Source organism: Eurypyga helias, unplaced genomic scaffold (assembly GCF_000690775.1).
Source record: "Eurypyga helias isolate BGI_N326 unplaced genomic scaffold, ASM69077v1 scaffold17140, whole genome shotgun sequence".
Classification (NCBI taxonomy): Eukaryota; Metazoa; Chordata; class Aves; order Eurypygiformes; family Eurypygidae; genus Eurypyga; species Eurypyga helias.
Window position 1 is genome coordinate 12353 of NW_010226418.1, and position 23615 is coordinate 35967.

A 23615-nucleotide genomic window follows, 5' to 3' on the forward strand; every position below is an offset into this window, starting at 1 on the left:
AGAGACCTCCCCACGGACGGAGCAGAAGTAGCAGCTTGATTGGGGACCACCAGGGTGGTCTCTCTCGAGAGCTAGTGAGTATTTTGGGTCTTGCAGTTCTCTTTGTCTCATTCCTCCTGCTGCTGCTGGTGGCCGTGTGGAGGGGATCACGCTGTTGGGACTGGGACACGAAGGGGATCCCGCTCTTGGGACTGGGAATCGTAAAGCGGCTTCCTCCAGGTCCAGACTGCCAGCAATTCGCCGTCCTGTCCCTCCTGACATGGGCTAGGCGTGAACCGCTGACCCAGGGATGAGTGTCTGTAGTTCATTACTAACCTCTGACTCATCGAGTCCCTTAAGGCTCCCTTTTTGTTTCTTTTTCTTCTTTATTTATTTACTTTTACTGGTGGGAAGGAGAGAGATGTTTTGCTAAAGAAGCTTCCGCTTCAGATGAGTCTGAGGGACTTGTCACATCATTTGTGCATAAGTGAACAAAATGTGTATATATATTAATGGTCATCTTTATTAATTGTCCTCTATATATTCAAAATATGCAGATGTTAAGACAGTTAAAATAAGATATTAGGAGCTGCTTACCACTCTTCAGTATTACCTTCAGTTTAGGTTCTGACTCCACAGGCTGCTGCAGATTCAAACATGCAGCTGCATTGGTGACCTGGGTGGACTTTGGCCTGTAAACATTCTTGAAAACAAATGCTAAGAAGTTGTATTTAGCTGTTCACTAATATCTCTGCATGGAGGGAAAAAATGCCTCAGATTCTTCTGGAATGTCTTAAGGACCTGTATTCTTTGAGTGGTTTTGATCATCAATTCACTTATTGCTTCTACTGAGGTGGGAATACGAAGTGCTTTTTTTCTCCCTTTTGTCTCAGTGGATTAGCTTGGAGTATAATGTTTTCTTTTACTGTTGAGAACACTAGAAGGTTAAATTACCAAAAAAAAAAAAAAAAAGGCACTATTTTTCGAAGGAACTTGCTAAATATTTGTAAGGCTTCTGTTGCATTTTAGCAGACATCTTCCGAGCCAGAAAATAACAGCTGTCTTTGACTTAAAAAAAATAATACTAAAAAAGTTGTGTCACACTTCCTTTGGACTAACGGTTTGGATAACAGCCTGATATTTCCTGACATTTGATGACATTTTATTGCATAAGGAAGAGTCTGTACGGATCTTGAAGTCTAGCTGGTGAACTAGCAGGTGAAACAGAAGGAGTTGACGTAGCACCTTCTTTCATCTTGTTCTGCTGACAAATATTCCTTCTGGTCAGGAAAATTCCTCTCTGAAGGACACAGAAGGTGCCTGTTCAGTCAACACTGGCAGTCTCCAGAGAAAGTTCAAAGACACCATGTTAATCTTGGCTTTTATGAGGTTAACAGTTGTCTGAGGTGGTTATTGGTAGCTAATAAAATACTTTTGGGCACAAATAATTCTTAACAGGGCAGCTGGCATGTATGGATTTAGACCAGCAGTCCTGAAGAGAAAGGCAGCATGCACCTCCGAGGGGAAAAAAAAAAACAACACCCTGCCCACTCCTCTCAAAGAAATGACTTTTTGAGGGCAGGAGAGAAGAGAAAGCTTCAGTGAGTACAAATCTTCACCAAAGCTCAGAGCCTGGAAGTATCATTGGAATTATCCCTTGGCTCCAATTAAGTGTAATGAAGTGGCTTAATTCAGTATTACTTGAGCAAAGAAAAAAAAAAAAGCTCATCTGGACAGTAAGACCATAAGCGTGTGACTCCAGCCCAGATGTGCGCGCTTGCTGCACGGAATCGCAAGGCGCTGCTGGCCATTCCCTGATGGCTAAAAACAAAACCAAGCCCGAGGCTAAAACATCTACCAGTCACTGAATTAACAAAATTATTTTTGCCACTGTAGACAAGGCTAAAAGTAAGGATGATACGGGCCCACTGGAGACTGTCTTCTAGATAGACGTGTACGTGGAGAGAGCGTGAACGATCAGAGAGCAATGCTGATTGAAATAGCATAAAACCTTTGGGGAGAAATTTGACCTTCTCCTTATTCAAAGCCATCAGAAATATGAAAACGATACTCGAGGAGGCTCCAGGCAGTGAAGCGCACGCTGAGGACAGTGTGGTCTAAGTACATTCTCTCTTAAAAAAGAAAACATTTTTAATACTGACTCACTCGTGTCAGTAATATTTTCATCTCCCCATTCCTTCCACCCTTTCGTAAGGTAAAAAAAATAGTGCCTAGAAACTAGGCTTTTGTTTTATAACCAAACCGCAGTTAACGGCCACATTTTGTCATAACACAAACTGCTGGAGTTGTCAGTGGGACGCTGCAAGGAGATTAATGAAATCAGGATAGGTCAGGCTTGTGGCCAGCCGTCAGCAGTATGCATTTGGGTTTGGTGAAGCCTCTTCTCCACACAACAGGGCTGGAGTGACATCTGGTTTGCTCTCAGGGGAATGACTGAGTTTTGAAACGGGCTGTGAGCTGTAGGGGATGATGCTGGGAGGGAGAACAGGCGGTGCGTTTGCCGGATGCCGCTGCCCTTCAGCTTCTGACCCCTCACGGTTTGAGAGGCCGAGCTGTTTGAGGGCTAGGGTGGGCTTTTTGGTTTTTTCTTTTCCTTTGATATGTGCAGAAAGCAGGGAGATTTGCCAAAGAACCAGTTTAGGAAGACCAATGTGTCAGCTTCCAGGTGCTTGTCCCACCTTGGCTGTCTCTGAGGGGGTGTTCAGTAAAAAAAACCTCGAGTCTCCTCTCTCCGGTGGTGCTGATGCACAGCTCAGCCCTGCACGTGGGCTTGTTCCTAAGGTGTAGCACTGATATTATGGAAGGACCAGCAAAGCCCTCTGTGACTCCTGATACTTCTTGGGAGTGGATTGCCATGTAAGCGAGACCTTTGCAAGGGAAGAGAAGAAATGAGTTTGTCCCTGGAAACAGCTCATTAATTTCTTTTTCTTTCTCGAAACTTCCTTGCTCTCACCCGGAGAGGTGTCAGGTCAGGACTAGGGAAGGCAGTTTATGGTTGATCAAAGATGTTAGTCCTTGATTTGGATCATCAGTGTGTTTTCAAGTGTAAATACCCTGCTAATGCAGACCTCAAAACACTCCCACACTGTCCAAACAACTGATCTATGAAAAACACAGCGGCCTGTGTTAGTGATCAAAGGAAGATACGGTACCTTAATGGTCAAAGTTTATTAAACAGTTTCGTTTGCACCCAGAGTGAAATATGAGGACGTGATGTGCAGAAAGATTCCTCCTGTATAAGATCAGACACGTGTGGACATAGGTGTGCCCTGCAGAGCAACTGCCTGGGGAGTACATTCTTCTTCTACTTAACACAGTTCCTTAAGGGTTAAGGCGCTCCTCAACTTTTAGCTGCCCGTTACAGTGGTAATAAAGTCTTCCTCTTTGCAACAGGATATTTATACAAATGCGATCCGAGCTTCTAATCTAAAGGGCAAATTGATTTGCCGGCAGTGTTTATAGCTTAGAAAATAAATAACAGTCCTCAACTGGGCTTTGGAATGGATTGTGTAATACAAATGGCAAAGCTAGCATCAATCTGTTTCAAGTTGGGGTCAGATTTGTATATAGTGTGCATATATTTGTATATGATAGAGCTGTTTCCATGATGCTATAGAGAAGCGTCTGTCAGCATTTCAATTCAAGTCCCACTGCGCATATGTAGTTTGTTGTGTTTTAGGGTGGTTGCTTTACAGTAGTTTAAAAGTCAAAGTTATTCTGGATGAAACTTACTGGTTCTGTAATTAGCTGGCTTTTTCTACCAAAACTAAAGAATACTATGTCAGTCCCTGATTTCTTTTCTTAAGGGGCAAAGATAAATATTACCCCTTTGCTGTCTCCCTCATCTTCATGCCTCAAACTGCCTTTAAACTCTGAGGTATAGCACTGTCACCATCACTACAGCTACAAGACCCCTTGGTCTCATTAAATCATTGTCAAGGGAATGAAAAATACACCTATCTCTGTGACTTGGGACAATTTTCTTTCCCTGTTCCTGTTGGTAAAATGTTCATTCCTCAGAGTTCTGAAGCTGAAGACCTTGAGCTGGATGTGGAGAGGCACCTTTTCACTCAATGTTGGCTTTGCTGGGGATTACCATGGACCTGTAAACTGAGCTTCCCGCAGTCTTGGTGCAGGGACACCACATCGTCTAGCTCTAGGCTGTGGTTTTCCACTCTTTGCCAGATGGAGCCTCAAAACCAGTGTGTCACCCTGCTGCTCTTCCTGCAAGTCTACAAGACTTAACCCTACGCCTCTGCAGACTTTACCTGCAGGGGTGATGCCTGCAGTGGTGCAGGACAGCTTTTCTCAGGCAAAGCAGTGGTGGTGTGGGGTCTGCCTGTCCCTTCTGATGTGTTCACATGTCTGGTTACATTCAGAATGGCTCTTTTCCACCTGTGCCAAATTGCAGACCTGCTTCATAGTGTCCTGGCATCTCCGTTCTGTGCTTTTTCCTCTGCTGGCTGCCCATCCTTGTGAATTAGCGCCCAGTTGTTGGTCTTCTATTTCACCTTGGAAGTAACAGCTCTTGGTATTTCCTTCCTTGTTTCTAAGGAGCTCTTGCAGGATGTGCGTGTCTTTCCACGTCCTCGGGCCCCCAGATGGTATAGCTTCTTAGAGGCAGTTAAACTGAGCCTTACTTTGTCTCATAAAATGATAGAGCCTGCCTTTGCTTTCCGTAGCAGCTCATTCCAGGTGCTGGTGGTCCCCTGCCTGAGGCTGCATGATCTAGCGCTGATTGGTACGGTGCTTTTAAATCTTTGGAGTAATGGTCACTTAGGGATGATAAGTTGTTAAGGTTTTGTATTGCATCTGTTGGCAGTGCCTCATGCTGCGTGAGCTGTGCTTACCGTCTGTTATATAAGCAATAAATACTTCTTTAAATTCAAAGTAGTGCTTAAATCTACTGCAAGGTGGTGGATCTACAGTTTTGAAAGGGCTATGATTTCAAAGTTTTATTGATGTGGACCTCCATTCAACTCTAGGACTGAGTCAGTTGTGAGTGTAGTTATTAGTCTGTTGTTAATGGGTAAAAGCAAATAATCGTGCTAGTTTGCTACATATGGGATCATTTTTACATAAGGTTGATCTCAGTGCAAACTAAAGACCCGGATTCTGAGGTACGCAGAAGAGAAGAGTGTTCAGCAAGTGCATTATTTAAAATGTAAATCCCACACGCTTCCGTGCAAAATTCCCTTTTGAGAAACTGCTGCTAGGCAGTCTAGACTATTATGTCAACTTGTCTTTGAAGAAAAGTAAACAAAAAGGTTCAGCTGAGGAAAGTTTTAGAGATTTATAGTAATTAATGCTTTGGTAAATGGCTGTTGATGTGTAACAATCCTTTAAACACCTGGGTAATTGTGAGCTTTGAAGTTGGGCCAAAAATGTTGTTCTGAGATCTGTAATTAAAATAAGAGACCTTTAACTTGGTCATCTTGAAGGTGAGATTTCTGTTTGTTCTCACTGTCTCTCTGGTAAAACTTCTGCCTAGCTGGGGAAAGAAAGGAAAGAGGGTGGGAAAGTAAAAAACCTTGTTTAACAGATGCTTCTTTAAATTTAGCTTTTTATAGCTTTGGTGTTTTTCCTGTAGCAAAGTTCCATGTTGTAATGTGTACCCAGAACAGAGAAATTATTCTAATGTGAACATTTCACTAAGTATGGTAACTAAGATTAACCACTTGACCTGGTTACTAATTTGACTAAATTCTAATCTAATTAGCGTTCAATTAAAGTGAATTAACACCCAGAGACGTTTTGTTGAAAGGTTTACACTGAGGTTTCAGTTAACAAAATATTTATCTTACACTGAAATTAAACACAAGCTGTTTCTCCTATAAATGCCCTGAGTACATGGTTGGGATGCCACATTCAGAATAGTAGCTATATTTGATATTTATATCTGACGAATCAGCTCGCTCTCTGAGGACACTGGCGCTAAATCCTGCCTTCTGAATTACACAGGCCATATTTCTCTAGTAAACTGTGTATGTCTTTCTGTTTATTGCAGCCACTTGTGATTGCTCTGTTGACCTTTGCTTCTCTGTCCTCCTCTGGAGTCTTCTGAAGGCCATGGAAACACTCCCATCTTTTTCTTGATACTTGAGACCATCCTGGTCCGGAACAAAGAGCTCCTGTTTTCAGTTGGGAATCTCTAACTAGCATCTTCCCATTTAATGTCCCTTCTTGTCTCAGGAATGTTGTTTCAGCTCATTGCCTCAGTTTCTCCCATTCACTTGCTTCCCATTAATGATCTAAGGTTAATGCATACTATGCCCATAGCCACCCTTATCATGGAAATCATTAACTGAACGCATGCAGATGGCTAAGCACGCTGAAAATGAAGATGAGACTGTTGGGCCCCATAGTGACCATGTGGTGACAGTAGCTGTATAAAAACCCAGAGGTGGGTTTAGGCAGAGAGGATGTTAAGAAACTGCCTGTTTTGGTGATGAAATTTATCTTCTGTACGCTGAATTTGAAAGTCCTGCTGTGCAAGTGCCAGCAGTCCTGTGATGTCCTTGACATACGGGGTTGCTTGGCCATGAAACATCTGGACTGACTGCTTTCTTCAGCCTGTGCTGAGGGCAGATACTCCTTCCTCTCTGCTCAACAATGCCGGCTCATACATTAGTTCCAGCCTTTCTTTTTCTAGTTTGTCCCATTCTCCATGCTCCCTTCCTGTTTCCCTCAGGTCCCATCTTGCCTCTGTTGTTCTCAAATGCTGAAGTATTCAGATACTCCTCCATTCATGTGACAGCGCACGCGGTTGCGTGCTTTCTCTTGGAAGGCCGCTGCTCACCTCGCTGCACAGGATCGATGTCATCACTTAGTGACTAAATATTCAATACTTCTTTTCATGTGACTTGCTCGGTACATGAACCATTTCTCACCTTCTTGTCCACTCTTCAGATTTTGCTTTGACTACAGGCTTGCATCTACTTGTGTGTAGCACTCTGCAGCATGGTATCTGACTGCCTCCTGAGCTATTTCCTTCTTTAACAAGGTTATAAGGTGAAACCAGTGGCGTTGTTCTCGTCATGCAGATGATGCATATACTGGTGAGGGTCACCTGTCTCCACTCGTTTAGTTGACACTTTCAGATTTTTTTTTTCCTTTCCCCAGCACCACCCTTTGGCTTGCAGGAATCCCCTGCTTATCTGCTGTGTGCGCTCCAACTTTTTCAACAGGTAGGGCCACAGAGGGTGGACCTGCTAAGCAAACACCGATGGCAAAAAGGGCCTCTGCCAACATCACTCAACAGTCCAGCATCAGAAGTGGTAATAAGGCTCTGCAGTAGCTTTAGCTCTCACACTTCCCATCTTTCTTTTGCAGCCCTAGTGGAAGAACAATGGAATAAATGTGTTTTCTATGGTCTTCAAAAAGCAGAACTGTGGAGAAAAAGAAGATATCTAGTCATGTGGCTGCTTTTCTCTGTGAACACTGGGGCAAGATTGGAAGTGTGGGATTTACATCACTGATGTCTGTCACTGTTGGTGGCTGTGTTGCTACAAATGGCAGCAGTAGCATGTTGTAGCTCAGTCTGAGCCATCAGAGCATGCCAGTAGTTTCCTAAATACTTCTAGAAGCAGAGGGATGCTGAGCTGTGAATAATGGACCTGATGCACAGAGGTGTAGTGGCCATGGATACTTTTTACTCCCTTTCCTCTGCAGACTTTTTATCCAGGGTCTCTCCATCTAGTCCTTCCATGTCCGAGTGTCCCCCACAACTGCAGCACATACTTTACCCTGCCCCGTCTAATTAGGTTTTCTTTCCCTTCTACTAGGGGTCAGCCTGGGAACATTCCTGGTCTCTGTCCCAGGATCAGACATCATACGGCTTTTTTTCAGGAGTAGCAAGAACATTCCTTCTTGGCCATGTGGCTGTAGGGAAGAGCAGATTCCCCTCAGCTGAGACGTGGTATTTGGTTTACCAAGGTGGAAAGGAGTGTAAAGTACGTTCCTTGTGGACAAAAGGCCAGGGGATTTAGTTGCTAAGCTCTGAATCTCTGCTGAGCCTGTGTGGGCAGCAGTTTTCAAGTACTTACTGCTTGGCCAAATTTGAGGTGATTTTCTTAAAGGAGGAAGGATGTACACTGTTTCTATTCTGAAAAAATAAAGAAGTGGTTAAAGACTCTTGATTAGGACAGTTGGGATCCTTTTTTATGTGAATAAATATTTCTTTCCTAATTTTGTCTTTGGAAATAGGTGATTGAATATTTTTTTAAAACCTTCATGCCAAAACCAAGACTAGTGAGAAGTTATATGCAATTTTGTGTAGCCTGGCAAGGTTTGGATGACAAACATTAATTGAAAGCAGGCTTAAGCAGAAACCTTAGGATGTGTTACCTGCTACCATTACTACTATGACCTACAATACCCGTGGGGTGAACCTTCAGTGTTGGCTCAGGCTGGTCAAACAAAGCAAGAGTCAGTCGAATAGCTGAGCTGATGGAAAACCACTCCTGTACAAAACTTTTTGCAAAGAGTTAACTGGATTGGAAAGACCAGTTGTCCATTTTGCTGCATTTTAAAAAAGAATTCAGATCTTTCCAAAGTGTGTATGACATACTGGGATGAAGTGGAGCGTTTTTGTTTGGTAGAACAACTGTACCTGGGTCAGGCAGTTTACTTATTATATTTGTGGAGGATACTAAGACGTGGGAGTCTGTATTTTAAGTAAACTAATAATGTTGGATGTTCAATCTGGGGAGTGGAATTGTGATTTGGAAGAAAAAAGAATTGCATTTGAACATGAAAAATCGGTGGTGTAAATACACCTTAGCAAGTGTAGGATTACTTAGGACTGACTGTGTCCTTTGTAGTTCAGCAGCATGAATCTAAGGATTATAGTGGATCACAAGGTGAACATGAGTTAACGGTGTGAGTTGTGTGAAAAAGCCAAAACAGTATTCTGAGATGTATGAGTAGACGCATAGCCTGTGAGATGCATCAGGATTATCCTTCCACTGCACTCAGCGTCAGTGAGATCTTGATCTGAGTTGGGCCTATAAGGATCAATGAGAATAGTCCAAGTCTAAAGAACATGGCTTGCAAGGAAAGGCTGAAAGATCTTGTTTTAATAAGAAGGAGAGACCTGACTAATCCCATGTGGTTGAGTGTTCATGAGGGTTTGCTCTTACAGAGTTCCCCATGGCTCTGCAGCCAGACATGTTTGGTTTGAGTGGACATAATGCCAAAGTTACTCCAGCCTGGAGGCTCCAGTGGGATGTTGCCTGGAGCAGGCGAGTGCTATGGCTCTTTGGAGGAAAGGAGGTGGGACGGGAGATCAAAAGACAAATGGTGTGAGGGGGAAGGTCAGAACAGGCACTAGAAAAAACCCTTTTCAGATATAGTCCATTTCAAGCATTGGAGAGGACCAATGTCTAAGTCCTATTCAAAGGTGGGAATGATTTAGCAGTTCATTCCTCTCTTATACCTGGAGAGGGGAAAAGTGGTCTCAGCTGCAGCTGCTGTTTGTGGTCTCCTTTAAGCAGCACTTCAGTTTATACCCTGCCTGGGAAAGCCCAAATCTTTCAACCTTAAGGTTTCCAAAACATCTAGCAGCTGTCCAGACCCAGCCACTCAGTGCTGTTGGAGGTGAGGGTCAGAGTTTTTCCTGAACTCTCTTCCCGTTGAAAGAGCGGTGGCAAAGGCTCCTGTGGGAAAGGCTGCTGAGTCAACCACAGAGTGTGCGGCTACCAGCGAGGTGGAGGAAAGCCTCCACGCTGTAAAAATAGCTGCACTAGGAGCCCTAATATACTTAAGTGCTTATTTTTCCATGTGTGATCTCATGCAAACCAAGCTGCTGGGCAGTAAGATATAGCAGTTGGCCAAAAATAAAATGTAACTCAATCAAAAAAATATTTTTTTTTCTTAAGTTAACCTTTGATCGGTGGAAGGGGCAGGTACCCTGTTTTCTCATTTCCATTAAGTTATTGTTAAAAAAACAACAACAACAAAAATCAGGAGGGGGAGATAGATGATAGTAGGGATTGACACCTAGTATCCATTTTGTGATGATGGCCACAGGTTAAGGACAGGAATTGTAGCTCTCTTGTACAGGAAAAGTTATGCCTATAACACAGTGGGAAAATGTACATAGGATTTGTTTGGGTGCTTCTCCAGCTGATTTAATTGAACCAACTTTTGTTGCGCATTTGATGCTGTAGAAAAGGTACAGACTTGATAGCATTTGAAGCTGAAGCCCACTACCAACAGCCTTGGAACAAGACACTCTAATCCCTGTTGACAGGCCTCAGAAGAATGTCTTTAGAGGCCTTTAGAGGTTCATTTTCCTTCACTGTTCAATAGTTGGCTTGTTAGGTGGTTTCTGTTTTTTATTTTGGTCAACTGTGTTAGGTCTGTGTTGTGGAAGGTGGGCTGAAACCATGAAACCACTTTGACAAAAGCCGTTGAGTGCCTGGAAATGCTGGGAGTTTGGCCACTCTCCTGCCAGGGCTAACATTACACTCTTCAGGAAGAAGAGTGCCTTACTAATCCTTTGCCGGTGGAGGAAAGGACAGACATGAGGAGTAGGATTTCTTTCCTCCAGCCTAGAAAATGGTGAAAAACCTTTGTTAATCATGAATTTCACATGCGCAAGCATGTGCATCTCATGGCAAAACTCTGGATATGAACAAGCAGATTTGGGGCATTGTTTGATTGGGTTTTTTTTTCCTAGCTATTAACATCAATTTTAATGGCTTTAGGTTTTGTTTCTGCAACAGTGAAAATCCCAGCCATTGCAATCTCATCATTACGCGTGTCTTCTGCAGGGCCTCTGACCTGTTTCTGTTGGACACACGGGCGGTGTGGGCCTCGGAGGAAGGCTGGCTGGAGTTTGACGTCACTGCCACCAGTAACATGTGGGTGATGAACCCTCAGCACAACATGGGACTGCAGCTGAGCGTGGTGACCCGGGACGGTAGGTTATGGGCCAGTTAACGTGTGTCACCTCACGAGCCTCTCTGATGCTGTCCAGCAGTGGTGCTAACAGAGTCCAGTTGGGATGTGGGGGTGAGCACGCTGCCTTCGTAAGCTGTTGTAGCCAGCACCATGACCAGGGCAGCTGAGGGCACAGTTTGAGGGCTGACAGTCCTTGGCTGTCCCGTGATGGACATGTCTTTTCCCGTGAGTGAGTTCGGGTGTCTCTGAACAGTGCCAGGATGAGCTGGTGGAGGTGGGTGGGGGTAGGGCCCCAGTTCCTGGGTTGGAAGTGGAAGGGGGCATGGAGCCGGGATCCCAGGTGGAGTGAGAGGCCTGAGACAAAAAGGGCAGATATGTGGGTATGTGCCTCCCCACCTGGGCTTATGGCAGCCCTCCTGGCTGCTGCGGCTGCTGTCACTGCTCAGATCTCATCAAACCTGATATGGGAGCCCTGCGCTGGAGAAGAGATGCAGTTGCTGTGTGGGGCTGGTCCCTCTGAGGGTGGCTGCAATGATAACATTTCACAGCCCACAGAAACTTCAAAAGGTGGAAAAGTAGAGAGGAGACTGCAAAAGAGGAGGAAGTTCAGTGCTGGAAGATAAGGTGAGGGAAAGAAAGAGTAGATGAGCAGAAGATGACCAAAAAGATGACAGTGACATCTTTCCTCTATATCAAACAGTTTCCAACCTTGTGTTTTCTTCCTATTGCTTCATGCTGGGCTTTGCTACACTTGTGGGGTCAAGTGGGACCGGAAGGCCTGTCCACTGTTCTGAGGAAATGTTAGTGCCAGCCTCCACCTCCCCAAATGTGCTGAGGGCCTGTCCCCATGCTCCTGACAGAAGCACCCCATCTCTTTGCTCTCTGCTTTCCCTAGAGGTCTCCTAATCTCTGCTTCTTGTGTTTCATGGGCAGCAGAACTAATTTCATGACACATATGGGCTTTGTATTTTATACCTCTGTATCTCTTTGATGCCTAAGCCAGAGTAGAGATGCCACAGGGGTATCAAAGAACCTCCTGTCCAGGATGGATGGGGTGCTGTTTTAAAAGTGTCTGTAGGTCATGGTGGCAGGAGATTTAGTGATAAAAAAGAGCGTGAGTGAGAAGAAAGGAAACACTGCTTATGGGGATGCTGCGATGCTGGAAGGAGCAATCCAACTGCACAGTTTCTCTGACACTTTTCTCTTTGATTTGAAGGTTTCAGCGTAAATCCCAGAGAAGCAGGTCTTATAGGCCGAGATGGCCCTTACGACAAACAGCCTTTCATGGTGGCCTTCTTCAAAGTGAGCGAGGTTCACGTACGGACCACTAGGTCAGCGACAAGCAGGCGCAGGCAACAGAGTCGAAACCGCTCCACGCAGGCTCAGGACGTTTCCAGGGTGTCTAGTGTCACAGGTAATCCTGCAATGCCAGTTTTGTCTGGAAGCCGGGACGACGTCTTGTGCTATTTCTATTTGCTATGGAGTGCAAAAGCAAGAAGGGGGATGTGAGGTGGGATGCTCTTCCTTGGCGGAACAGGTTGCACCTGCAAAGGGATGGGTTAGGGAGTCTCACATGATAAGACTTACAGAGTCCGCTTGAATCCAGACCCCCATGTGAAGTCGCAGCCGATGAATTCAGGGGAGTGAGGTGTTCTAAGAATGTTGTGCTTATAGGGTGTTTGCTCTGCAGTATTTGCCTAGAATTACGTCACATGAAATGCAATATTTAAAAGATTCCATCCCTCTGTACACTGAGATTTATGGTATTGCACATACGTGTTTCCAGTAGACTACTCTTTTGGTTTTTTTTGGAAAAACCCCAGTAGAACAGCATGAGATCCCCCCCTCCCTTTTTTTTCCCCTTGTGAGAACAGCAGTGCATACATGGTGAAGTGCATTTCCAGGCAGGCAAAGAGGCATGCCTGTTTGCTGTGGAAAGGTTGCATGTTGCAGGTGTTGTACAGCAGCCTTGTGAGTGCTGTTGCAGGCTGGTGGGACAATAGGATAGCTCTGAAATTTTGACAAAATTTGAGAGCATCCTGTCTTCTAAGTCTGTGTTTTCCAGCTACTCTGCCCTGCATCACAGTGCTCGGAGTCCTTCATTCATTGAGTACCTTCTTTCCTCACCAACATTTTAGCCCATCCCAAGTTACTTGATTAATTTGCTTATGCTGCCCCCTTCATTTCCAGTAGGATCCTTGCTTTTCCCATGTCTAGAAATGACTATACCTCAAGGAAGAGAGGTGGCTGTAATTTTTAGTCTACATCCAGACACAGTGCGGGGAGATGAGCCAGCATTGATGAAACTTTGCCTGTGTGAATCCGTAGGCTGTCTCTCATGTGCTCGGGGTGTGGGTGAGCCACACTGCACCCGAGGTGGCCCTGTGCTGACCACAGTGCTGGGAGCCTGCAGGGAGCTAGAGCCAGGTTGGGAGCCACTCCAGAGCTGGCAGCCAGGCTTTGGGCATGGTGATGTGTCCGTGCACCCTATTGGTCCAGTCCAGCATGGTGATGGACTTGCACTTCAGACTAGTGTGTGCCAGCAGCAGTTGGTCCCTTGCGGCCCTTGTGTGTCCTTGTGGTGCATGCTGCAGCGTAGCCATGGGTTCCTTGCCATGTTGCACGAGTGCCGGACTCGGTTGGGTGTAAGATGTCACTTCACAGATTTTAAGGGCAGGAGGAATGACTCTGTCCTGCAGGCTGACCTCCCCAAGGGAAGGCAACCAGTGCCAGCATGGCACTGCCAGAGGAGTTACCATCTAACTCAGTTTGAGACCCCTCTTCCAGCCCCACAGGTGGAACAGTCTGTTGGTCCCAGTTGCTGGGACCCACTTTGATCCTAGGTTTCCTTTGGCACCTCTGAAGTGCAGTTTTAAAGGCGAGCATCCTGACTTTCCCATGTGATGGGCTTGCCAAGGGCACAGGTACAAGGAATAAGCCCAGCTGTTACGGAGGCAGCATGCGTTTCTCCCACGCGGGTGGGCTCGCCTGCTGTGCTCCATCACAAGAGCCAATTTTTTTACTGCACTCGGAGCGCTTTGGGAAAAAGTTACTTGCTGTGTTGCCGTTTCATGGCACTGGTAGCAGAGTCAGGATAGGCTCCAGCTTTCCTTCCCTAGCTCCGCGAGCTTTGCAGTGCTAAAAACAAGTTTTCACTACTATTAAATCAGGCAATGTGACTCAAAGCTCCAGAGGGAGCAGATATATTGGGCATAAAGGGCCGTTTTTACATCGCTGCTTTCTTGACTACACCACGCATCAGGTCGTAAAATTATAAAATGACAAAAAAGGAAAAACTAGCTGGTCATTCTGTGGTCTCAAGGGCTTTTTTGAGCTCTTCTAGCTCAAAGACGGCTTTAATTTAAAACCTGGAATTTGGCAGTTCAGTAGTCAACAACATATAGTTGAGCCTCTGTGGATTTAAGGCAGGGGAAAGGAGGGGAATTTAAAGTTAAGATGTATGTTTGGTTGGTTTCTGTGTTTAGAAAAGAGAGGCTGCATCGGCTTATTTTCCTTTCTAAGTGTGACGCTCTTAGACTCTGTTCTCCTTAAGAAGTGGTTGATTTAATAGCCCAAGAGGCACTGGTGACTGATACGCATTTTTAGTGTTAGAGAGATTTTTTGGTTTTCAGTTGTGTGGGTTCCTACATCCATGCCCTGATGATGCATGGTGGGGCTGAGAAAGCGTTCATCCCAGGATGAAGCAGGGGGGTGAGCCCGGGGGTTACCCTGAAGGCTGCCTTGCTCTTCTGAGGGTGCCCTGATGCATCTAGACCCAAAGCGGGTGCAGAACTGGAATGCTACGATCCCCTTCTGTGCATCTCCCTGCCTGTGAATCTTCCTTTCTTGCTGCGTCTTACATCTTGTCAGATTCTGTGCTGTTCTTCAAGCCAGGAGAGCTGCTGCCTATCAGAGCTTGAGGGCAGTTTCTCTCCTGGAGACCAAGGCAGCTGGCTGGTGTTGATAGCTTCTTGGAGATCGAACCTTCCTTCCTCTATGTCAGTGGATACAGAGGGTTTTCTTTCTTCAGTCCAAAAGTGAACCCTTTCCCAAAAGATGCTGTGAGTTGGGTTGGGCAGTATGTTTACAAACGCCCCGTTTACTATCTCAATATAGAAAACATTTCCAGTCCTGCAGCTGAGAGCGCGTAAAGTGTGCTGCTGGGCTGGTACTGGATCCGATGAGCTGGGGGTGGGTTACATGAAGGCATGCTGCTACGTGCGGTATTGAGACCCTGCTGTGCTCCCTTTGATGTGCAGTTGTTGTCCTGCAGTCTGTACCGAACGCTTAGATGCTAAGGTTGTGGCTGTGGCATAAGAATCTCAGTGGTCTGTATTTTCTCACCAAGAATGCTCATTTCCCTGCATTATAAACACGTAATTATGACTGGCTCATACAAAGCAGAACTGAGTAACCCCCATGGTTATAAACTGCTTGGACACAGAGTCCTGCGTCAATGCATTCTTGGAGCCAAGCTCTGTTCTTCTGCAGAAAGAGAATGAACAGGAAGAAAAGGAAGTATTTTTGTCTATTGAGGCAGAAGATCATACGCCAGCTCTGGCCCAGAACATGGAAGAACGAGGTGGGAGGGAGGAGCATGCAGGTGTTTCTCGGCTGTTGACTTCAAAATCTGGAGGCCCTCTCTCAGCTGTGTCTTGCGGCGCGTTTAGCTCGTGTTCTCAGACTTCATCCCGACCCTCTTGTTAACCTGAAGAGATGGGGACGCTCTTCAACGGAACAGACAGTGACCCTCGAGCCTAAGGACTTTGCTGCTGTACGGCCACCTCCTCCGTGAGTTTTGGTTTCTGTACGGGCTGTCTCCTTGTCCGGTGATGGTAACCCTCATCTTCTGCCAGTCGGCCTTCAGGCATTTCCCTTCCCATCAGCCCCTCCTGACATAGAATTGTGTTTAAATGTCCGACTTTGGGCTGCATGGGCTGCTCTGAGTGAAACTCATGCAACACCCCTTTTCGGGTCCTTCTATTTAGCCACCCTGGGATCTCCGTGACTGGTGTGAGGTGCTCCATGAGAGATGGAGGGGCCCTCCAGGTGGCCTTTCCTTCCAGATGTGGATGGCACCAGATGGATTTCCCCTGATGTACAGGAACTATATACCGCAAAGGGCAGCATGCACAAACACTGAAGGTAAATGAGGCCAAACACTTTTGCAGTGGCAAGGATCTTGTTAATAAACATCGTTATCTTGTGGCCAGTCTTCCCTTTTGTAGAGCGCCCAAATGCCGACCGGAGCTGTGTGACCAGTGTTTCCGTATATGCCTTCACATGCAGGTCCATGTCAGCCCGGCATCGTCCCTTCTTCCCACCCAAGCAGATAGCTTTCATGTGAAGTGGGCTGTTGTTAAGTGTGTGATCAGTTTACACCAACTTTATCTGGACAAATCACCGAAGCCAAACACCAAGAAGAAGGGGCCGGCCTTGGAGACCCCTGTCAAAGCTATTTTGGACCACAGAAGCAATTAATTACCATGTGGAATTTGGTAAGCTGGCATTTTGGGAGCAGCACGAGAGTTCTCAGACGGATAAACCTCAGTAAATATTTATATATACTTTGCCAGCACTTAACGTGGGAGAGGTTATAGGAAATCCAAGGTGGGTGCATAAGTGTCTGTAGGAGGAAGACCATTAGGGTCAGGCTATTCTCTCTCCCCTTCCAGCAGCCCACATGCCAGCGTCCAGCCTTAAGAGAAACATCTGTGCTGGCAGGAAGTCAGACCCGTGTTCTGGGGAAGGCAGACAATCTTTAGCACAAACAAGCTGCAGAGACCAGCCACCTTCACTGCGCTGTTTTAACTGCACTGCCCTGGAAGCCATTTTTAAGTGCAGAACTAGGGTTTTGGGTTTCTTCTTTAAATCTCTGTTGCAGACAAAATAGTTTGCCGTGAGATTCAATGCAGTGCCTTGTAAATGCCAAGCTAGTGTTCCTCAATTGGTACATTCAGAGGAAAAAAGAGACGATTTTGCTTTTTTGCAGATCTCTAGCAAACGATCCTTGCAAATCGTGTCCCGGCAGCGTAAGCTGGCCCCGCAGTGGTTGGTTGCAGCATCCCCCCTGCTGCAGGCTGCCTGGTCTCGGCTCTCTTGGCTCCCTGCTGCAGGGCTGGCAGGGAGGGACGGACACGTGCCCACCCTGTTGCCTCTCAGCAGCTGGGTCTTGCATTGCCAACCGCCCCCAACAGCAATTTGGGCTAGAACAGTTGAGCATGCTGGGCTGGGGTGGGCTGGGCCCTTTCCAGGCCTTGGAGAAAACGTGTTGTGGAGGCCAACTTCAATACCTCAGCAAGCTTTAGCTCACTGCCAAAACCCCTTCAGTGTGTGGATTCCTCTCTTTTCGAGGAGCGTAATTGGATATACGTGGCTCCAGGGCATAGGCCAAGCCTCGAACGGTAGGGAATGGATAGTGGTTATGTGCATCTGTCTTGCTGCATTTTTTTCTCCAATTCAGAAAGGCCCTGCTAAGGGTTGATTGAAGGTTGTAACATCCCTAAAGTTGGGCTGAAGTAGATTCCATAAAGGAGGCATGGTAGGCAAACATGTAACGAGAAGAGGGGGCAGGGGAGCTTGGGGTGAGGGGTAAACAGGGGATAGTGCACATCCTGGGACCAGAGGCGTTTAATATGCTGACGCTTAAGAAAGCGAAGGCTGAGTTTGGGCAAGTGAGGAGGCAGAGCTGTCTGTGTCTACCTTGGATGGAGAGTAGCTGGTGCCCGGCGCAGAGTGTAAACCGAGCAACTCGACTGCCAACCAGTGAACCGGGGAGCATTTTGGGGGGAGCCAGTTTCAGGCAGTGTGAGACAGGACGTGATCATAACATGTTCTGCTTCATGTACCTTGTTAAGCAGCCCTTTTTTCCCTTTGTTTTTTTAAACTTGTGATTGCTCACAGCCTTCCTTCCCACTCCTGTTTTCTCTGCCTCCCTTGCCTTCTCCCCTTTCCCATAGCTGATTGGGGTAAGTCCTAGTGCCGTTCTGCCTGCTTAGTCGTGAATGGATCAACTCCACTGTAACTCCCTATCACATGCAGATGCGTTTCTCCTAAGCCAACAACATATTTCCCATTGAACAACAACGAATTTGGGTTTTCAGGTATTTAAATGACCCCTAAAAGTATCTTCTGCTCTTTTTTTTTCCCTTGTTATGACCCGATTTAGAAACATGTCATGCTAGAAACTTGCTCCTGGGCTGAGCCAGGGACTGAAAAGCATCATATGAAAAAGAAAATAACAAAAAAAAAAACCCAAAAAAACCACCACACCCTGGTTTCTACTGGGATGTCTGGTTTGAGAACTTAAAGCTTGAATGGAGGAACTCACCTCCGTCCTCGCTGCCGCGCGCTCCTGAAGGAGCGAATGTTTCTGCTGCTGCAGGCTGTTCACTAGCTCTGCTCACCTGACTGAACCCATGACTGAAGCGAAGCTATGCAAAGTCTGAAATGCAATCCTTGAAGTTTAAAACCCCAAGCTGCTTCTAAAAACAACTTCCTAATCTTTGGTGGTTTGAAGGCTAGGTTTGAGGTGTAGGGTTTTTTCAGACCTCAGTGTTAACTGTGCCCAGCTGTAACGCCGCGCTGCCCTCAGTGTCAGTTGGATGTGCTTTTAGTATTATAGTTTTCCTTTTGAATAAATATTTGCATTTGTAGTTCCCAAACTTGGGGGTGGGGGTGGAGGGAAGAAAAAGAAAGGCTTATTCAGAGCCAAGGAAAAAGTCACTAAAAATATTTTTCTAGCCCAGCTGCCGCCTTTGGGGAAAGCAGTGCTGGGAGGGTGGGTGCCCTTTCGAGCTGCGTTAGAGGTGCCGGGGGGCTGGTTAGCCGAAAGGCCTGGGGCAGCGGGAGGCAAGCGCGTCAGCGTGTGGCATCTGCCCGCTGAGCGTAGCGCCTTTCCTTGCCAATGAGACATTGGAGAGGAGGCCCCCATGGGTAAGGCACCGGTGAAAAACACGGGCGAGTCTGGGTTGCGCTCCGGGACGAGCGCACGCGCTTTGCTGCACTGATGGGGACCCGGGCTCCCACGTTGCTTGGCCAAATTTGGGGAGGCAAGCGCGTCAGCGTGTGGCATCTGCCCGCTGAGCGTAGCGCCTTTCCTTGCAAATGAGACATTGGAGAGGAGGCCCCCATGGGTAAGGCACCGGTGAAAAACACGGGCGAGTCTGGGTTGCGCTCCGGGACGAGCGCACGCGCTTTGCTGCACTGATGGGGACCCGGGCTCCCACGTTGCTTGGCCAAATTTGCCGCCATCTCTTCCTCTTGCACTTCCTGTCAGGCACGATGCGTGGGTTCGAGCCACCCCGCTGCGACGGTGGTTCCTGCGGCTGCTGCACTGAGGTCCGGCAGCCGCCCAGGGTGTGACGGAATTGGCCACCACCCGTCAAGGCTGCATCTGTGCAGCCACCCGGGGGTGAAAGGCCCCTCTGTCACAGCTCTGCTCCTCCGCTCGCTGCGGTTCCAGGTGTTCGCGTGCAGAGCCGCCTCTCTTTCCAAATATAAATGGGAAATTCCACTCACTGTCAAAAGCTGCATTTTGTAGGGCTATCGGGAGCAGCTCCTGCGTGGTCGACACATCCTTGGACATTGCGCCACGGCAAGGGGGAGGGTATCTGGTCAGGGCTTTGCACCCTGCACCCCCACTTTTCCAGGTAGCATTGGCACTGGGGAGCAAGTTAACGCTGAGAGTGTGTTAAATCCTGTGTCCTCTGCAGATAAGCGGGTTATGGGAAGGAGAAACTTGTTTTCCAGAGGATGGCTTGTAAAGGTCCAAGAGCGGAGGTGGTGCATGGAGCTGTATGAAATGTCCAGGGCAGGCTGGGGGTAAGGTACAGAGAGGGACAGGGACGTGGCCTCGCTGGCTAAGGGACACCTTAGCTGCTTAAGGACTTGTGCTAAGTGGTAGAGGGGCACAAGGCGATGATTAACCTTCCCGGGTTGTAATTCTCTCCGTGAGCATGTGCGTTTCAGCTTGCCACCTAGCGCGGTACGCATCAGGAACTGCAGCCGAGGGAGCGGGGTGAGTTTGGGCACCCGGCAGGGATGTAGCCTGTGCCGAGCTGAAGGGGATTTATTTTTAAGAAGTCATTTTATTGGAGGTGTTTTACAAGCGCTGCTTGCCAAGTGATTAAAGACAGCTGAAGGAATTACAACCAAGTCTCCGTTGTTCGGGTGCCTCCATTCCCATAGGCATCTTAAAAGCTTCAGCCCTGCTCTGGATGTCCCTCAACACCCTTCTCCAGTTGGCTGCTGAGGGAGCTCACCGTTTCTGGCTGCTGAGCCCGCATCGTGCACACATCTGGCCAGTTGTGCCCACCAGCGATGCTCTGCCTGTTTTACTTTCTAAATTGCTGGTTTGTTCTTTTTTTCCTTTTAACAGATTACAACAGCAGTGACTTGAAAACAGCGTGCAGAAAGCATGAGCTTTACGTTAGCTTCCAAGACTTGGGATGGCAGGTGTGTGATGTTTCTCTCTGGGTAAACTAGACATTTTGTTATGAAATGTTATCTAAACAGTGTCACCGTAATTCCACTCAAGGCTGCCATTATGCTTTAAAATGTCCCTTGTGCCTCCCCACTAAAACCAGTCGCAGGGAAGGGCAAATAAATATTGATAGTTGTGACATTTGATAAGATCCAGAGGAAGCTTGATACTTCATGAGATCCGAATATACAGTCAGTCCCTATCACTCATGGGAGTCACGGTACGGGCAGGGTCTCATGTCTGCATACCTCTAATGATAAGGAAAAATATCTGCTGTTAAACAATGATTGTTAACAAAAATCAAGTTTTTCCTAGTGATCCAGCCTAACTTTAACCTCGGCCGTTGTGCTGAAATCCTCCTCCCCTGCCCCACGATTAGCACTGGCTGCGGTGGCTGGACCAAACACTGGGTTTAATTGCAACACCGTGAGGCCAGAGAGTTGTTCAGAGTAAGTTATTTAGGGCAAACTAGTTATTTAGTTAGTTAGTTATTTAGTTGTTTAGGGCCGGGCCGTAGTGTCATCAAACATCATGTTTCAAAGAATTCCCTAATCTTCTCAAAATTTTTTACATTCCTTTTTTTTTTTCTTTCATCCAGCACTTTTGTGAGGGAGGTCCCATTTCTAACAGCTAATGTTTCTACCAGGTTATAATTCGGGCTGCCCCCAATGCTTCTATAAAACCCTACACGTGAAAGTCCTCTCCCAGCTAATCAGACAGCAGCATTTTTTTGTAGCTTACGTCAACCCCATCCCACTGGCCACAACTACGGCTGCGCGCCGACTCCCTTCCCCATTACTCAGTGGCTTCTTGCTTTACTTGTGCCGTTTTTGCCACCTCCTCCTTCGCTCACTTACCCTGCTTCCAGGCAGGAAGCCTCGTCCAGCTGTGAAGTTCACAGTCCCGAAGGCACTTGCCTTCACCTTTCTAGATGAGCAGAACGGGAAGATGCCGCCAAAGGAAGCCCACAGACCCCTGGGTCTCAGTGCGTGCGGTGGAATCCAGGCCCTACTTGCTGTAGGGAGGTGGTGGAGGTAGGGCAGCAGCCCCCTGCAGTTGTTGGGCACCTTCAGAACACCCATCAATTTTTTTAGCATCGTTTTTTTAAGAAGCAGAGCGCTTTCCTTAGTCTTACACTGCCTCACACCACAGATTTAATTACATGACCTGGCTTCTGTAGCGGGAGACTAACCGTCTCGTGAGAAGCAGCGCTTGGTTTACCAAGGAGCAAATTCTGGGTGAGCTAGCGCGGTGAAACGAAGCGGTGGTTTTGCTGTGCCCGGGTCTCCTCCTGTTGGCGACCAAACAGCACACTTGGTTAGCGAAGCTGCAGCAACGGTCTCTGGCCGCTCAGGCCTGCTGTACCAAAATTCAAGCTCACCCAGGTAACTGTCAGGCAAAGGGGAAATCCTCCCAGAATGACGCGCCTCTGAAGCGTACCACTACGTCCTCCCGCAGGGTGACCCCGGAGCCTGACACCAAGGGAGGAGAAGTGTCTCCTGCTCAGTGGTGATGCTTGTAATTTACCTATGGCTCGTCTGTGTCAGCAGCTGAGAAGCTGTGATTTTTTTTTTTTATTAGCCCTATGGTAAAGAGTCACCTTCGTTCCACGGTATGGCACTCAGGTTGCCCCTGGGGCCACCTCCTTGCCCCTGCACCTCAGGCTGCCTGTCCTGCCCCTCCTTCGGGAGTCCGGCAGAGGTGGGGAAGCCGTTCCGCAGCTGAAACTTCCCATGGTGGCCTGAGCAGACTAGCGTCCCTCTGTGAGCGTGGGGGGGACGGTGGCTGTGAAGCGCCACACCGGTGCTTTACGCTCCCATTCCGGAGCTCCCTGGCTGCATCGTGCGTGCACAGGACTTTCTTCGAGAGGGGGCACCAGCTGAGGCTGTGATCCAACCTAGGAAAGGTAGTTCAGCCGGAGGGCCTAACCTGCGGGATGCGTTGGAACATAGGGGCATCCAAACCGCAATCCCCACATGGCAACAGTTTTAGGAATAAAACTCTTAGTTCGCGGCAGTTAAGCTGTGCCTAGACATGCACCGTTCTTCGGACATTAAAATCAGCGTGCCCAGGGAAAAATCACGGCTCACACACACGGAGAAAAAAAACCCCAAGCCAACAAAAACCCAACCCTAACAGTTTCACTGAAAACACATTTTCACCCTCAAGAAAAAGCTAGTGGAAAATTTTCAGCTGCTCTCAATTGCACGCAGTCGTCTGTGCAAGCTGGCAACTTCTTAATTTGAATCACGTTCTGTTTGTTTCCTAAAAAGGACTGGATAATCGCTCCGAAGGGCTACGCGGCCAACTACTGTGACGGGGAGTGCTCGTTCCCACTCAATGCCCACATGAATGCGACCAACCACGCCATCGTACAAACGCTGGTAAGTCTCCAGAAAGCGCGCCGCCAAAGCTGCAGGTGAATTGACGGGCAAGTTACCATCGTCTCAGTTGCGGTTTCTTTTTGGCAACAGGTTCACCTTATGAATCCGGATTACGTTCCCAAGCCGTGCTGCGCGCCTACCAAACTAAATGCCATATCTGTTCTCTATTTCGATGATAACTCTAACGTAATCCTGAAGAAATACAGGAACATGGTAGTAAGAGCTTGTGGGTGTCACTGACAAACTGCATTCACATGGACTCGGATTCTACCGTGACCTTCCATGCTACCTTCCGTGCTTTCACGAACCACCTGACCTTGGGGAAAACAAGAACGATTTCTGACCCGCCTTTCAGATCACCACGCACGTGCCTCGCGCGAGGAAGGGGTCTGGGGACCAGGTGCTGGACTTCCCACGGCCCATCCCTGCGCCGCGGTGGCTGCTCAGCTCGACGGAGCCGGGGGGAGGGCGCAAAGCGGCAACGCACCTGTGCGCGCCTCCTTTGGCTGGGACGGTCCGAATCTCGCGTAGCAGCTTGGCCTCAGCAGCTTGGCCTCAGCTTGGATGCATGCTGCGGTTTTAACAGATGGGCACCCAGAACAAGTGAGGTTGTTTTTTTGGGGGGAGAGGCAGGGACGCTAGGGCAAAGAGAGTGGCGTTAGTACTTCATCATACACCTCCAGTTACTGCGCCCAGACTGTTAGTCTCCCCCTGCAATCTGTCACGACGGTAGGCATCTTGTATTGTGCCAAAGCAAACGTCCCAGTTCTGTTGTCCCCCCAGCAGCGAAGTCCGACGCCGCAAGCGCACGCGGGCTGGGCTGCACCCCGCGTTAGAAGGGT

The 23615-nt window shown here is 47.6% G+C and overlaps 1 protein-coding gene across 1 annotated transcript in view; it reads left to right on the forward strand.

Annotated features, from left to right (window-relative positions):
- The window catches only part of BMP6 (bone morphogenetic protein 6), a gene marked incomplete at its 5' end in the record, with an annotated part of 28098 nt that extends 5085 nt beyond the window's left edge, over nt 1–23013 (forward strand). The window contains 5 exons of the mRNA XM_010153132.1: nt 10776–10924; nt 12122–12319; nt 20285–20361; nt 22663–22773; nt 22864–23013. Of these exons, the coding sequence (XP_010151434.1) occupies nt 10776–10924; nt 12122–12319; nt 20285–20361; nt 22663–22773; nt 22864–23013 (685 nt within the window). The remainder of the gene's footprint in view (nt 1–10775; nt 10925–12121; nt 12320–20284; nt 20362–22662; nt 22774–22863) is intronic.
- Nucleotides 23014–23615: the final 602 nt, after the last annotated feature.